Genomic DNA, 15925 nt, shown 5'->3' with positions numbered 1-15925 from the left:
CTTGTTCTTTTACTTCCTCCTCCTCCTCCTCTTCTTCTCTCTTTCCTTCATTTTTTGTCGTTTTATTTTTGTTCTTTTAGCTTTTGTTCTTGTATTTATTTTTAGTCTTATTTTTCAGCGTTCTCCATCTCTTCTCATTCTTGCTTCACCTCCTCCTCCTCCTCCTCCTCCTCCTCCTCGTCTTTCACTACCAATGCCTTCTCCCCTCCTCCTCCTTCTCCTCCTCCTCCACCTGCACCTCCTCTTCACCCTCTCTTTCCTCCTCCTCCTCCTCCTCCTCCTCGTTCTTTTTCTTCCTTCCCCTCAGGAGTATATCTTCTCACGGGTTCATTTCTCCCAGCTGCTTTTTGTTCCGGCTTCTTTTTCTTCTTCTTCCTCTTCTTCATCCTTTTATGGCTTTGTTTCCTCGTCCAGTAAGTCTTCTCTCCCTCTCTCTCTCTTCACCTGCATGATGCGTGGTTGGTGCTGTGGGTGTGGGGAAGGGAGTCGGTTTGGTGTAGTATACCTTAAAAAACTAAGTGTTTCTCATTTTCTTCAGTTTTCTATATTGCAGGAAGGTGTGTTGGTGTGTGCGTAAGTTGGTGTGTGTGTGTGTGTGTGTGTGTGTGTGTGTGTGTGTGTGTGTGTGTGTGTGTGTGTGTGTTTGTTTTTTCCTTTTTTTGTTTTCCCTGTGTGTGGGGAGTGGTTTGTTTTGTTTTGTTTTGTTTTGTTTTTGTTTTGGTTTTCTTTTTTCTTTCGCTCTCCCCTTCGTGTGTTTTGTGCAGTGCAGTGGTGGCGGTTCGCTTGTTTTATGTTCTTCCCACGGCGCCTTGTACCAGTATATAATTCAAGGATTTTACTCTCTCTCTCTCTCTCTCTCTCTCTCTCTCTCTCTCTCTCTCTCTCTCTCTCTCTCTCTCTCTCTCTCTCTCTCTCTCTCTCTCTCTCTCTCTCTCTCTCTCTCTCTCTCTCTCTCTCTCTCTCTCTCTCTCTCTCTCTCTCTCTCTCTCTCTCTCTCTCTCTCTCTCTCTCTCTCTCTCTCTCTCTCTCTCTCTCTCTCTCTCTCTCTCTCTCTCTCTCTCTCTCTCACACTCACACTCACACACCCACACACACACACATCACTTACGTCACACAAACGACTGAAAACAGAAACCGAACAGAAACGAAAGAGAGAGAGAGAAAAAAACAGCTGTCTTTCTTCACTCTTCCTCTCCTCTCTTTTTTTTTTACTCCTCTTCTTCGTTCACCTTATTTTTCTTTTCTTTTTTTCTCGCCCACTATACCACCACCACGTTGTTTTAGTCCTTTGTTTTCTCTCTCTCCTTTTTTTTCTTTTAATTTTCTAGGTTATTCTTTTTCATTTCTGAGTCCAAAAATATATTGCTCCCTTCCCTTCCTCTTCCATAATATAACACTACATTGTTTATGTTCTCTTTTATTTCCATTTTCCTACTTTTTATGCTTTTTGTTTGACCTCTGCCCTCAAAAAAAATATCTCTCTTTCCCTATCACATTTTCACCACACATTGTTTCTGCTCTTGTTTATTTTTCTCCTATTATTCATGATCATTTTATTTTTATTCCTTTCACTATTGACTAAAAAATGCTCCCTCTTCCACTCCTTTTGCTAGTGACTGATAACTTTTCTTTCCAATCCCTTCACTGTGGACTAAAAAATGTTTCTTTTGCCGTTCCCTTCACTAACTACTCAAAAATCCTCTTTCTTCCATTTCCTTCGCTACTGACTACTAATGCTCCGTCATCCACTCCCTTCACTAAAGACTAAAAACTGCTCCTTCTTTCCCTTCTTTCAGTATTAGCTATCTCAAAATTGGTCCTTCTTCCATTCCCTTCACCATTAACTAAAAGCTTGCTCCTTCTTGTTTTTCCTTCAGTATTGGCTATAATTTTTTTTCCTTCTGCGCCTTCCACAGTTCCTCCGCGTCGTTTAGCCATCTACGACGACCTCGGAGTCCTTGTCGGCCGCTCCGTTGGTCCACTACTCGAGGGGGACACCTTGCGCCTTACCTGTAGAGCGCGGGGAGGGTCGCCGCTCCCCACGGTCACCTGGTGGGAGGCCGCCACGCCCCTGGATCTCAACATGGAGGTGCAGGAACTTCCGGAGGTGAATAATCTTCTCGTGGTGCCGAAGCTCACGCGGGATGACCTCGGCCGCACCTTTGTCTGTCAAGCCTCGAACTCCAACCTGACGGCGCCGCTCCTCTCCACCGTCACCCTCGATATGAACTGTAAGTCACTCCTAAGAACTTCACTGGACGCTCACAGTCACTCACCAGTCAGCCAGTCATTTACTCACTCATATCACACTAACTGTCTACCTTTTATTTGATCAGAAAAAATAAGAAGAATTAGAGACTAACCTATCCCTAACTAACTGTCTAAATGTCTAGCTAATTGTCTATCTGCCCCTAACTAACCTGTCAGTCACTTCCGTTATGCGATCTTTAGGTGCATAATCTGTATCATCTCCAGGAAACTGCTCACTAAATTGCCAGTCACTCATCTCTTATACTTTCTGCCTTTTATTTGAACACCAAGTTACCTGCCAGTCAGTCACTTTAGTAAAACGATCTTTCGATATATACCTCGTGTCATCTCCAGGAAACTGCGCCATGTATTGTGTCAGTCAAATTATACTGCCTGACTTTTATTTGAACAGTGCGTCGCCTCGAGGAATCACACACTAAGCTCACAGTCCTTCATTTTTACTCCTGCCGTCCTCCCTCTCACCGCGACACTTGTGAATCACCTTTACGAGTCACCCACGTGCGTTAGACTTCCACCAGCAATAACAGTAACAGCAATAACACCCACACGCACATACACGGGTCCTCTCCTTTGACACTCCCACGCCTGTTTGAATCACATGAATGATTGTTACCTTCCTCTGTTGTCCTCTCCCTCCAGCCTCCGAAACTGCAAAATTTAATCATAGTCATTTTTAAACTCTTCTTCTGTACTCTTCTATACTCGCTTTTATAGGGGCAGTGATTAGCGGGCTTTTTGTTTTCTCTTTCGAGCTACTATTTTGCCTTTGAACCATGGGCGTCCGCAGAAAAAAATGCAGGGGGGGGCAATGTTGTCCTGACTCCTGAGATTGCTGTCCTGGTTGGAAAAAGGAAAGAGAGCAGATGCAAATGGTGGTTTTTCTTTTCTCTCTGAAGCTAGCTCAGTTACATTTTCTCCGGTAGAAAAATTGAAGAAAAACAAATATTTCGGAAAATTATTTTACATTATTCTATCAATTAAGAATTAACTCTACATGAACCAATCAGACTGGGAGATGTTCAGAGCTCAGGCATGTCTGATACAAACAGGCATCGACATAGAAGTAACAGAGTCTGTTCTTTAATTTTATTTCATTAACAAAACTCATGCTAATTTTCAGCTAAACGGCTCCTTTGGAGCATGTTACATCCTAATACTAATAGTAGCAGGGTGAAGACCTGGTTAAGATCAACGATGAGTGCTCAACGTCTGTCCGGTCTCTGCATGCTAAGTGTCCACCGCGACAAAGTGAACAGCCAGAAGACCGAGCTAATGAACAGGGTCATTGACAAGTTCGGAAGAGATCCTCGACGGCTCCAGTTCCTGTTCCGAGAGTAATAACCTGGCCTAGCTGAATGAACTGTTGAGTAATCTTTATGTTTTTTTATTCATTTTGCATTTTCCAAGTAATTTTTTTTTCAATTCTCTAACTGAATGAACTGGTGAGAAATGTTTATGTTCTTTTATTCATTTTGTATTTTCCATGTAATTTTTTCAATTTTTTTTTTTTTTTTGGGGGGCCCCCCCCCCCTCTTCTACGGACGCCCATGCTTTGAACTGCTTCCTTTGCTGTAAGAATAATAATAAAAGAGTCAAGCGTCGCCTTACTCTCACGTCTGTTTGAGTCACATGAGTAAGTGTTGCCTTCCTGTGTTGCTCTTTCACTTTACCTCGGAAACTACAAATCCTATCCATTTTAATTAAGAGTTCAACGTAGCCTTACAGTAAATGCCCACAGCTCTACCTTACTTTACTGCGTCGCTCTCTCACTCTATCCTCGGAAACTACAAATCACAATCAGTTTTAAGAGTTCAGTGTCGCCTGTCTGTGTTGTTCCTTCATTCTACCTACGAAACTACAAATCCCATAATTTTTTAAGAGTTCAGGGTCGCCATTCTGTGCTGCTCTCTCACACTATCCGCCAAAACTACAAATCACAATCATTTTTAAGAGTTCAGCGTCGCTTTTCTGTTTTGTCCTCTCACTCTATCACTAAAACTTAAATCACAATCCTTTTTAAGAGTTCAGGGACGCCTTTCTGTGCTGTCCTTTCACTCTATCTCTAAAACTTAAATCTCAATCCTTTTTAAAAGTTTAGCGTCGCCTTTAACCCAAGGTGAAGGTCACTTACCGGATAATGGTGTTGTGTCTCCCCGAGTGCCGGGCGTCACCTCGTTAATTAGGGCGAGTGTCACCTTGGAGATGTACCAGAATTCCGGGTGAATAAATAGTCGTTAGCTGCGAGTGGGTGACTGGTGTGTGCGTGTGTGCGTGTGTGCATCTAATTATGGCCTAGACAACGGACAAACAGATGAGCGGAAAAAAAAAAAATGTATTCCTGACTTTAATTATACACGTTTTTTTTGTTTTTTTTTTGGGGGGGTTTACTGTATGTTTTCGCTGCAGCTGTTTGTTTTCTTTCTTTTCGTCCATTAGTGCATGTGATATTAACTTTGATAAAGGGAAAGTTACAGATAAATAATAAACTGCTGAAAATTTCCTAAAAAAAACAAAAGAAAATGTGAAAAAAAAATCGTATAAGTGTTTTATTTTCACTTTTTTCATCCATTAGTGCATGTGATATTAATTAGAAGAAGGGAAAGTTACAGACAAAGAATAAACTGTTGAAAAGTTCATCAAAAAACAAAAAATGTAAAATAAAATCGTATAACTTTTATATTCACTGTTTTTCGTCTATTAGTTCATGTGATGTTAACTTTGAAGAAGGGAAAGTTACAGACAAAAAGATACTGCTGAAAATTTCATCAAAAACAACAACAAAATGTAAAAAGAATCATATAACTGTTTTGCTTTCACCTTTTTTTCTTCCATTTAGTGCATGTGGAATTAACAAGAAGAAGGCAAAGTTACAGACAGAGAAAAGAACGGTTGAAAATTTCTTCAAAAAACAACCAAGCAAAATAAAATAAAAAAGCAGGAAAATGAAACTGCAACACTGAGAGAAAAAAAAAAAGAGAGAATCAGATGCAAACATGTTTTCCACGCATTCACTTCGTTTATGAATTTTACCTTTCGAGAAACACGTAATATTCCTGCAGCGTTTTACAGTCCCTTCGTAAATATGCAAAGGTGAGAGCTCTTCATGTGCTGGAAAGTCGACAGCATGAGAGCAATAAATGAACTTCTCGGCACTCCTCTCGTTGCAGTTTCCTAAGTTATGAATCTACATCAATATTCTTTAACTTTTTTTTTACAGCAGAGGACTTAGTTCAAGGGCATAAAAAAAGGAAACAAATGTGAAAAAGCGCCCGCTACTCAATGAAAAAAAAGCCCCCTACAGCATTTCATATCCCGGAAAATCTGACCTATATAAAGTTCATACGCTTACTCTCCCGGGCAATCTGTATATTAGCCTCAAATGGACTCCTCTCGTTGCAGAATCCTTAGTCATGGATACTACATCAATATTCTTCATACCCCGGAAAATCTGACCTATATAAAGTTCATACGCATTTTCTTCCCGGGCAATCTGTATATTAGGTTCAATTGAGCTCCTCTCGTTGCAGATTTCTAAGTCATGGATACTACATCAATATTCTTTACGTGCATTTCATACCCCGGAAAATCTGACCTATATAAAATCCTAACACTTATTTTCCCCGGCAGTCTGTATATTAGCTTCAGTGGCACCCCTCTCCTTATCTACTTAATGGTCTCTACTTTATATTCTAGTTCCAGTTAGTCCTTCAATTCACGGAAAACCTCGCATAAACTACCGAACACAGTCTCCTCATTTCTTCCCTTGTACAGTTTCGCCGCTCTGGATCCGCCTCGTAAGCACTCGTGACCCAATGAGCGCCGGGTGGCCGTACGCGGTGGTGTGTCGCACGGCGGGGTCGCGGCCGCCTGCGCTGGTCACCTGGCACCTCGGCAACGCCACTCTTACCTCGCACACTGAACAGGTAATGCCGCCCGACGAGTCCTCAGCCTTTCCTCTTCCTCTTAACAAGTTTTCGTCCCTTGAGGTCTGGAAGTTTAGGGAATGATTAGTTTTTTCTCTCTTTCTTTCTTTCTTTCTTTCATGCAAGTTTTTAATCTCCGAAGACTTGGGGTTGGTGATATTTTTCTTCTCAAATTGCGGCTTTCATGAGTTCTGTTAATTTCCTTACTGATTTGTTGGCGGGTGGAGTGAAAGTCTTCTTTTATTAAACTACATTATGTTTAAGTATATTGCGCTCATTGATATGTTAGAGCCCGTAATTATCTTAGCATTACTTTTTTTTTTAATGGAATCTGCAATGTTCAAAGAGCTGTTTATTTTCGATTGGTCTATAAAGGAACGAGTAACCTTTCTCAACATCCTCATCTTTTTCCTCTCCCTGACCTTCCCAATCTTCTCCGTTAACTTTTTTCTCACCTTCTTAACTTTCTCGTTTCATCATATTTCCTCTCCTTTCCTAACCTCCTTCATTATCGTCATCTTTTCCGTCTCTCTCATCGTTTCACTTTTAATTATCTTCGTTTACTCAGTTACCTTCGTTGGCTTCATCTTGTTATATTTCCAGTCCTTTTCTCATCTTTCTTGATTTCCCAGCCTCCCTCACCCTCCCAATGTTCATCTTACCCTTTTCCATCCTCCTCATCTCCAGCTTCTTTCCTTTCCTCACCTTCCTCATATTCCTCAACCGTCCCTCCTCCAAACACCTTCTCAATCTTCATTTAATCAACTTCTTTTAACTCTCCTCAATTTCCTCGTCTTCATCTTCTTACCTCTCCTCACCTTTTTTAACTTTCCTTGATCACCTTCCTCACTTTCTCTTAACCTCCTTGTCTTAATCTTCTTTCCTTTCCTTATATTTCCTCATCATTTTTAACTTCCTCCTCCTTTCTCACTCTTCTCAACCTCCTCGCCTTCTTATTTCCTTTCCTCATCTTTCTCATCTTCTTGAACTCTCCCTTTATCATCTTCCTCACTTCTCTCAACCTCCTCCTCAACCTCGCCTTCCTTACTTTCTATACCTTCCTCATACCCCCAAACTTTCCAGCAGCATCCATTCCCCTTCTTAATTAACCTTAATCAACTTCTTCGTCATCTACTTACCTCTCCTCATCTACCTTAACTTTCCCTTATCATCTTTCTCGTCTTCGTTTTCCTTACCTTTCCACACCTCCCTCATATCCCCAAACTTTCCAGTAGCGTCCTTTCCCCTTCTTAACCCTAATTAACTTCGTCATCTACTTACCTCTCCTCATCTACCTTAACTTTCCCTTATCATCTTTCTCGTCTTCGTTTTCCTTACCTTTCCACACCTCCCTCGTATGCCCAAACTTTCCAGTAGCGCCCAATCCCCTTCTGAACCCTAACCAACTTTTTCTCACCTTGCTCCCCTCACCTGGACGCGGCGGGCAGGTGAGCGAGGATGGCAACGTGACGACCAGTGAGCTACGATGGACCCCGCGTGTTGGAGACGTGGGGAAGTTGCTGTCTTGCCACGCTCGGTCACCTGCCATCCCGTTCCCTGTTCTGAAGGACGAGTTGCGGCTTACTATATACTGTGAGTCGCCCTTATGTGTTTGTGTGTGGGTGTGGGTGAGTGGGTGTGAGTGTGTTGTTGTTTTCCTTCTCAGTATATCTTGTCACAGTTTTTCTCTTCCTCTGATTTATTATTTGTTTTCTTTCAAGGTGTTCGTGGGTCATTAGTATAGTTTATGTCTTGCTGTCTGGCTGGCTGATTCTCATGCTTCATCTTTCGTTCACTTCACCAGCACTTCTTTACTCCCCCGTTCAGCGCTTCTTTTTATACTTTATTCTTCATTTCAAGCATTCTTTCCTCCTTTGACCATTGCATTGTTTACTCTATTTCCTCTTTTACCACTCCTTTCCTCCGTTCACCTCTTTTTTTGACCTTATTTCTCCTTTTAACACTTTATTCCTCTTTTTTTCTCTTCATTTTTACATTATTTCTCTTTTCAACAGTCCATTCCTCTATTCACTTCTTCATTTCTCCCTTATTTCTCTTTACAACACTCCATTCCTCCGTTCACCTCTTTTTTTTACCTTATTTCTCCTTTTAACACTTTATTCCTCTTTTTTTCTCTTCATTTTTACATTATTTCTCTTTTCAACACTTCATTTCTCCGTGTACTTCTTCATTTCCACCTTATTTATTTTTTCACTACTCCATTCCTCCGTTCACCTCTTTTTTTAACCTTATTTCTCCTTTTAGCACTTTATTCCTCTTTTTTTCTCCTCATTTTTACATTATTTCTCTTTTCAACACCCCATTTCTCCGTGTACTTCTTCATTTCCACCTTATTTATTTTTTCACTACTCCATTCCTCCGTTCACCTCTTTTTTTTTACCTTATTTCTCCTTTTAACACTTTATTCCTCTTTTTTTCTCTTCAGTTTTACATTATTTCTCTTTTCAACACTTCATTTCTCCGTTCACTTCTTCATTTTTAGCTTATTTCTCCTTTTTCCACTTCAATCTTCGGTTCTGCTCTTCACATCTTCCGTTTTTACTCGCCATCCCTCACTCCCACTCATCAATCTTTTCTCAGACATGTTTCTTTCCGCTGTCTCTTCGCCATGACATGTCCTCGCCGTGACAAAACTCTCAGGTAAGTCTAAAAGTCGTTGCACAAAAATACCCTCCTACGAGCTCCCTGCATTTGCTGCCTCCACAACTGACTGTCTTTTTGTTTTCCTTGGGGCTTTCAGAGCTTTACGATTTGTGTCTGTTTGTAGGTACGGTTCTGTTTTAACTCAACATTACGTCTTGTTTCGTCTCCCTAAGTTCTGTTTGGTGGTTTCTAAAATGTCCAGAATCTCATTGTTGACGTGAAATTTATGAAGCTGTACAATTTACGTCTGTGTGGTGGTACGATTTCTCTCAACACCACATTTTCTTGTTTTGGTCTCCCTAAGTATATTTAAATCCTTCTAACATGTCAAGAATCTTATTGTCTACGTGTCTGTTTGGTGGTATGATTTTCTCTTAACTCCACACTACTTTGATATTTGTTTCCCTAACTAAGTATTGTTTGGTGATACTCAAATCTTTCTAAAATGTCAGGAGCCTCATCAGTTTCTTCGGTACTGTCTAACATACGTAAAATCTTGCTATGTCGAGGTTTGTTTTATAAAAGTCTATTTACACTCGACTCGTTGTTTCTAAGTTTTACGGTTGCCTGTAAGTTTCCTTCTCTGCTATCTACCAAAAAAGTTTAATCCTGCTATTTCTTGGCTTGACCTTTGTAACATCTAAACATCTATTTGTCTGTAAGGTCTCACACTCGACTCATTGTTCATCTGAAAGTTCTGGTTGGATGTAAGTTTCTTTTCTACTGTCTACCAAAACCAAAATCGTGCTAAAAGTAGTTTGACCTTCTTAACATCTCCTAAACATCTATTTCTCTGTAAGATCTCACACTCGACTCATTGTTTGTCTGAATGCTCTAGTAGGTTGTAAGTTCTCTCTTCTACTCTCTACCGAAAAAGTGTGATCTTGTCAGTGCGTAGTTTCTTGACCTTTGCGTCTGAAATATTTCCTCAACGCCTGCCTCGTCTCTGTAAAGGCTCCTCACACCCGACTCGGAAAGGGAAACACGTCACTCGCGTCTTAAAAATTTACGAGGCTCCATTTGCTTACGATCCGGGCCATTGTCTTGTTACTTCCTCTCTCTGTCTCTTTCTCTCTCTCTCTCTCTCTCTCTCTCTCTCTCTCTCTCTCTCTCTCTCTCTCTCTCTCTCTCTCTCTCTCTCTCTCTCTCTCTCTCTCTCTCTCTCTCTCTCTCTCTCTCTCTCTCTCTCTCTCTCTCTCTCTCTCTCTCTCTCTCTCTCACTCTCTCTCTCTCTCTCTATCTCTCTCTCTCTCTCTCTCTCTCTCTCTCTCTCTCTCTCTCTCTCTCTCTCTCTCTCTCTCTCTCTCTCTCTCTCTCTCTCTCTCTCTCTCTCTCCTTTCATCTTTCCCCATGTAAGTGTCAGAGAGGCAAGTTGACGGCCTTCTGTAACGTTAAATTGAACATGTGTGTGTGTGTGTGTGTGTGTGTGTGTGTGTGTGTGTGTGTGTGTATTTGCGTGAGTCACTCCCCCTCACATCCATCACCTTCCCGTTTTCTACTTACACAGAACACGTAACTGGAAATAAGTGTGGTCTGTACCTAACTACTTACTTAACGAGTGTATGTGGAGGGGAGGGTGGAGCATGTGTGTGTGTGCGTGTGTGCTTGCGTGTACATGCGTCACTTCCATAACATCAATCATCTGTTTAATCTTCTTCCCGTTTTCTTCCTCACAGACATTCCCGTGGTCACCTTAGCGCCAGGACGGACGATAGACATGGAAGACATCGAGGAGGACGACGACGTGTACTTCGAGTGTTCGGTGAAGGCCAACCCGCGGGTGTACAAGATGGTGTGGCTGCACGAGGTGAGGGGGTCGTTTGAGGGGGTCGAAAAGAGGGATGTTTGGGGGGAAAGGGGGTGGTTAGAGGGCCGAGGGTGATGGTTTTGGGGTGGAGGGTCGAAAAGGGGGATGTTAGGGGGGGAAAGGGGGTGGTTAGAGGGCCGAGGGTGATGGTTTTGGGGTGGAGAGTCGAAATGGGAGATGTTAGTGGGGAAAGGGGGTGGTTAGAGGGCCGAGGGTGATGGTTTGTGGGTGGAGGGTCGAAAGGGGTGGTTAGAGGTGGATGGTCAAAGGGGATAGGTGGGTGTGAGAGGGTTGGTTGGGGGTTAACGAAGGGGGTGTTGGGAGGACTAACTCAGGTCGTGAAATTTTGTCCCTCTGGTCGTTCTGGGAAGTGGGCGGAAGCGTGCCTGTTTCTCTGCTCCCCGAGGACCACGTAAAGCTTATTTTGTAAGATGAGAAGGAAGACGAGCAGGAAGAGGGGGAGGAGGGGGAGAAAGAAGAAGAAGAAGAGGATGCACAAGAAGAAGACAAAGAGGAGGAGGAGGAGAAGGAGGGAGTCAGGTGGAGGAGGAGGAAACACAGGTGGAACAGATGTAGATGGATGAGGAGGTAGAAAAGTAGGAATTAAATGAAAGTGGGGAGAGACTGATGACTTAGAAGAGTAGTTAGGAGGAGGAGGAGGAGGAGGAGGAGGTAAATGAAGGCTAGGAATAGTGGAAGAAGGAGAGGTAGAAGGGATTGGAAGAGAAATGTCAAGCAGAAGCAGAAGCGGCAGGAGGAGGAGGAGGAGGAGAAGGAGGAGGAGGGAAGAAAGCTTGAACGAAGAACAGGGAGAGCAAAAACACAAGGAAGAAAAAGAGTTTGGAAGAGGAGGAAGAGCAAAAAGAAGAAGAGGAGGAGGGAGAGGAAGGGATGGAGTGGTGGAGGTGTTAGTGGTGGTGGTGGAGGTGCAGGAAGTGGTGGAGAAAGGTGTGGTGTTTTTTTACCTGGGCAATGTTATCAGGTTTCCTCCCACCGGCTAATTAGGAAAACATGTTGTGTTCATGCTTATTTTCCCTCTCGTCTAATTTGCAAAGTACGTTCGCCTCGGCCGGAAGACTCCAAAAGGGAAATCGTAATAACACAAACTTTTTCTCTGCCGGCTCCGCGCTTAATAATTATATATATTGACTCGTATATTTTTCCTCCTTGCGCAATTTCGACCATTATCCCACAAAATTCAAGGATAATATGGACCCTCACAATGCGATTCACCCGAAAATGACGCAGATCCCTTCAGTTAAACTCATTCAGCTTGCAACTTATTCGGCGGGGAGAGGCGGGACGGGACAGAACGGCCAGGCAGCGCCACGATGTCTTATATAACCTCCAGTAAAGGCTAATTCTGGGACCTAATCCACGTGATATTGATTCTCCCCGCAGTCAGAGGAGCTTCGGCACAACCCAGCGGAAGGCGTCCTCATTAGCAACCAGACGCTCGTCCTGCAACACGTGACCAGAGCCTCGTCGGGGAACTACTACTGCGTCGCTTCGAACATCCAGGGAGACGGCCAGTCCAATCCCCTGCGCCTCAAGGTCAAGTGTAGGTAGCCAGGTAGTCAGGTGTTTGTGTTCGTGTGTTGCAGGTGTGATGTGTTTGTTGTGCGTGTGTGTGTGTTGTTTTTGTTTGTGTGTGTGTTTGTGTTACTTTTCTGGGTTTTTTTGTGTGTATTTGTGTTAAGTTATCTGTGTGTTTTTTCTTGGATTGTTTTGCTGTCTATCTCTCCCTTTGTCTACTTCTCTTGTTTTCTTTGTTTTTCGCTCTGTCTTTGCCTTCAGTTCCTTTGTCTCTCTTGCTATTGCTGTTTGTTTCTCCCTCTGTCTACCTTTCTATCTATCTGTCTCTCTTTCTGTCTGTCTCTTTATCTACCTACTTTTGCATCACTTTCTATCGCTTTATTCGTTTACCTCATTGTCTGTAGCCTTCATTCTCCTTCTCCTCCTCCTCCTTCTCGTGTCAGGGGCTAAATTCAGGTGGTGATTGCAGGGGAACGGACAGGTGAGTAGAGACTAACGTGTTGATGATGAGTAATGAGTCGCTTTTTTCGGCCGGAGTTTAAAGTGCCTCGTGAGTGAGATTTCCGAGTTGAGAACAAGACTGCGAGGAAAGATCACAGTAGCGCAGAGAAAGAGGAAGACCGGGCAGAAGGATTACAGTACAAAGAGGGGAAGGAGGAGACTGGAAATAGAGAGAGAGACTGAAGTAGAACGACGGAAAGAAGAAGACAGGAAGAAAATATTACAGTAAAACGAGGAATAGAAGAAAACTGCAGAGGAAGATTAAAGTAGACCAGAGAAAGAAAAAGACCGGAATAGAAGATTGTTGCAAAACGAAGGAACAATAAGACCGAAAAGAAAGATTGCAGTAGAACGAGGAAAAAAAATGGCAGAGAAAGATTAGAATTGAGCAGAGAAAGAATGGAAAAGTGAGCGTACTCTCTCCGTCTCGCGTTTTCTATGCCAAGGGATTTAAACGTACCTTGCAAAAACGCTTCGTATGTGTGTTCAGAAATAGAGGGAATGAAGAAGATTGGGAAGAAAGACTAAAGTAGGGAAGAGAAAGAATGCAAAACGTGGGCGTACTCTCTCCGTCTCTCCCTTTCTACGCAAAAAGATATTAACGTGCCCTGGAAAAAGAAACGCGTCTTGTGTGTGTGTGTGTGTGTGTGTGTGTGTGTGTGTGTGTGTTAAAAATAGATGTCATTTAACTTGCATGTTGCGATGTCAGAATTCTGTGCAGTGGTGGTTATATTTGAGTGTGAATCCGTGTTTTCTATCCGGACTCACTTTTCTACGGAGCATGGAAAAAATGTCTTGAAAAAATGTCTTGAATGTGAGGAAAAAAATCTTTCTAGGTATCATAAATATAAAATTCCAGTCATGTGGGTTTTTTTTTTTAAGGAACAAGAGATGGGAAAAATGTACTGAAAAAAATCTTGGATGTGAGGGACAAAATGCTTTCCAGGTATCGTATATATATAATTCTTGTCATCCTATTTTTTTAAAAAGAATAAGAGACGGCAATAATGTACTAAAAAAATATATTAAATGCTATAAAACGAATATTCCACCCCAGGTTATAAATAGATTAATGAGCTCATAGTCCTTAAAGCAATAAGAGATGGCATAAACGCACTAAAAACAAAACTATTGAATGTTAGAAGACGAAAATTCCGCCCTCAGTATCATAAACAGATTAATGAGATCGTAGTTTTTCAAAGGACTAAGAGATGTGATTGGCAGGCGTGATGTTGACTAAGTAAAAATTAAGGATAAAAGTACAGGTAAGGCAAGATGCGCGTGGCCTCAGTGCTCAAATATTAACGCCTAAAGGTGAAGGGAAAATAAATCTCATTGCTAGTAAAGGGAAAGTAACATGCGCGTGGCCTCAGTGCAAATTTAGTAACGCCTAAAGGTGAAGGGAAAATAAATCTCATAGCTAGTAGAGGGAAAGTAACATGCGCGTGGCCTCAGTGCAAAATTAGTAACGCCTAAAGGTGAAGGGAAAATAAATCTCATTGCTAGTAGAGGGAAAGTAACATGCGCGTGGCCTCAGTGCAAAAAATAGTAACGCCACAGGTACAGATATATTAAACAGCGTGTGGCCTCGGAGCTAAAGGGATTGCAATGTATCTAAAGGTTGAAAGGCAGTCGGTATACACTTTACAACATCAGCTTTCTATATTCAAACATCCACTTCTAAATCACAGCTTCTCTCCCTCCCTTGACATTCTCCTCCCTTGGGATATTTCACCTCCACTTAACGTCTGACTTCTGTCCCTTCTCTATCCCACCTTCTCCCTCCCTTGACATTCTCCACCCTTGGGATATTTCACCTCCACTTAACGTCTGACTTCTCTCCCTTCTCTATCCCACCTTCTCCCTCCCTTGACATTCTCCTCCCTTGGGATATTTCACCTCCACTTAACGTCTGACTTCTCTCCCTTCTCTATCCCACCTTCTCCCTCCCTTGACAATCTCCACCCTTGGGATATTTCACCTCCGCTTAACGTCTGACTTCTCTCCCTTCTCTATTCCACATTCTCTCCCTCCCTTGACAATCTCCACCCTTGGGATATTTCACCTCCACTTAACGTCTGACTTCTCTCCCTTCTCTATCCCACCTTCTCCCTCCCTTGACAATCTCCACCCTTGGGATATTTCACCTCCGCTCAACGTCTGACTTCTCTCCCTTCTCTATCCCACTTTTTCTCTCTTGACAATCTCCACCCTTGGGATATTTCACCGCTCAACGTCTGATTTCTCTCCCTTCTCTATTCCACTTTCTCTCCCTTGACATTCTCCACCCTTAGGACTTTTCACCTTCGCTACACATCTGTCTGCACCTCCAGGAAAGACACCAAAGTAACGTTCACAAAATAGAGTCCACAGTGATAAGAGCGATGGCATAATTAGGCGCTATATTTGCCCTCCTCACACGCGCCAAAGGATGAAGAGGAGCTATTCAAGGAAGATCGTCCAGGTGGATTCGAGTTTCCTCTTTGTGATTTTATATTTATAGCGACCCACACACACACACACACACACACACACACACACACACACACACACACACACACACACACACACACACACACACACCTTCCTTTCGTAGCGTGTGTGAGTGAGCGGAGGTGAGGGTCCGAGAATGGTATGTACTTTCGCCTCCGTTCTCGGCTCAAATCTTTAGTATTCTTGAAGTTAACCTTTGAGTTTGGATGAGCTAGGTTACTCTCTATTCATGTTTCTGTTTATCTTTCCTGAAATGTCTATCTAACCATCTATCATTCAGTTGTATTCTTGATCTCTCTATATCTGACTATCTTTCTATCTATGTCTCTCTATTTCGATATCTGATTTTACTTCTGTCTATCCATCTATCTATGTCTCTCTCTCTGCCTGTCAGTATCTATGAATCTAGTTTTCTATTTATTATCCCAATGTCCATCAATATTACATCATCATCATAGTCCCATCTATTTACCAACCTGTTTTTCTCTCGCTATTTTCTTTACCTCTCTACGATGGAGGTCTTTATTACTACTCGTGACGACATTATGAACACGCCAGGCTCCCGGAACCTCGCCTTCACCACCACCACCACCATCATCACAAGGACACCAATCCCCCCACCCACCGACACACACACACACACACACACGTCACGCCACCATCTCCACTTACGTCACTACCAACCCACGAACCTCTACACCCACACACACACACATACCGTACGCCACCT

The 15925-nt window shown here is 42.7% G+C and overlaps 1 protein-coding gene across 1 annotated transcript in view; it reads left to right on the top strand.

The window, feature by feature from the left end:
- The window catches only part of LOC126983053 (nephrin-like), a 60957-nt gene that overhangs the window by 35352 nt on the left and 9680 nt on the right, over positions 1-15925 (top strand). The window contains exons 4-8 of the mRNA XM_050835513.1: positions 1917-2231; positions 6043-6194; positions 7643-7787; positions 10535-10665; positions 12067-12226. Coding sequence (XP_050691470.1) covers positions 1917-2231; positions 6043-6194; positions 7643-7787; positions 10535-10665; positions 12067-12226 — 903 coding nt within the window. The remainder of the gene's footprint in view (positions 1-1916; positions 2232-6042; positions 6195-7642; positions 7788-10534; positions 10666-12066; positions 12227-15925) is intronic.

This window comes from Eriocheir sinensis, chromosome 5 (genome assembly GCF_024679095.1).
Source record: "Eriocheir sinensis breed Jianghai 21 chromosome 5, ASM2467909v1, whole genome shotgun sequence".
Classification (NCBI taxonomy): Eukaryota; Metazoa; Arthropoda; class Malacostraca; order Decapoda; family Varunidae; genus Eriocheir; species Eriocheir sinensis.
The sequence above is the reverse complement of the archived record's forward strand: the minus strand, read 5'-3'. Positions and strand labels throughout refer to the sequence as shown.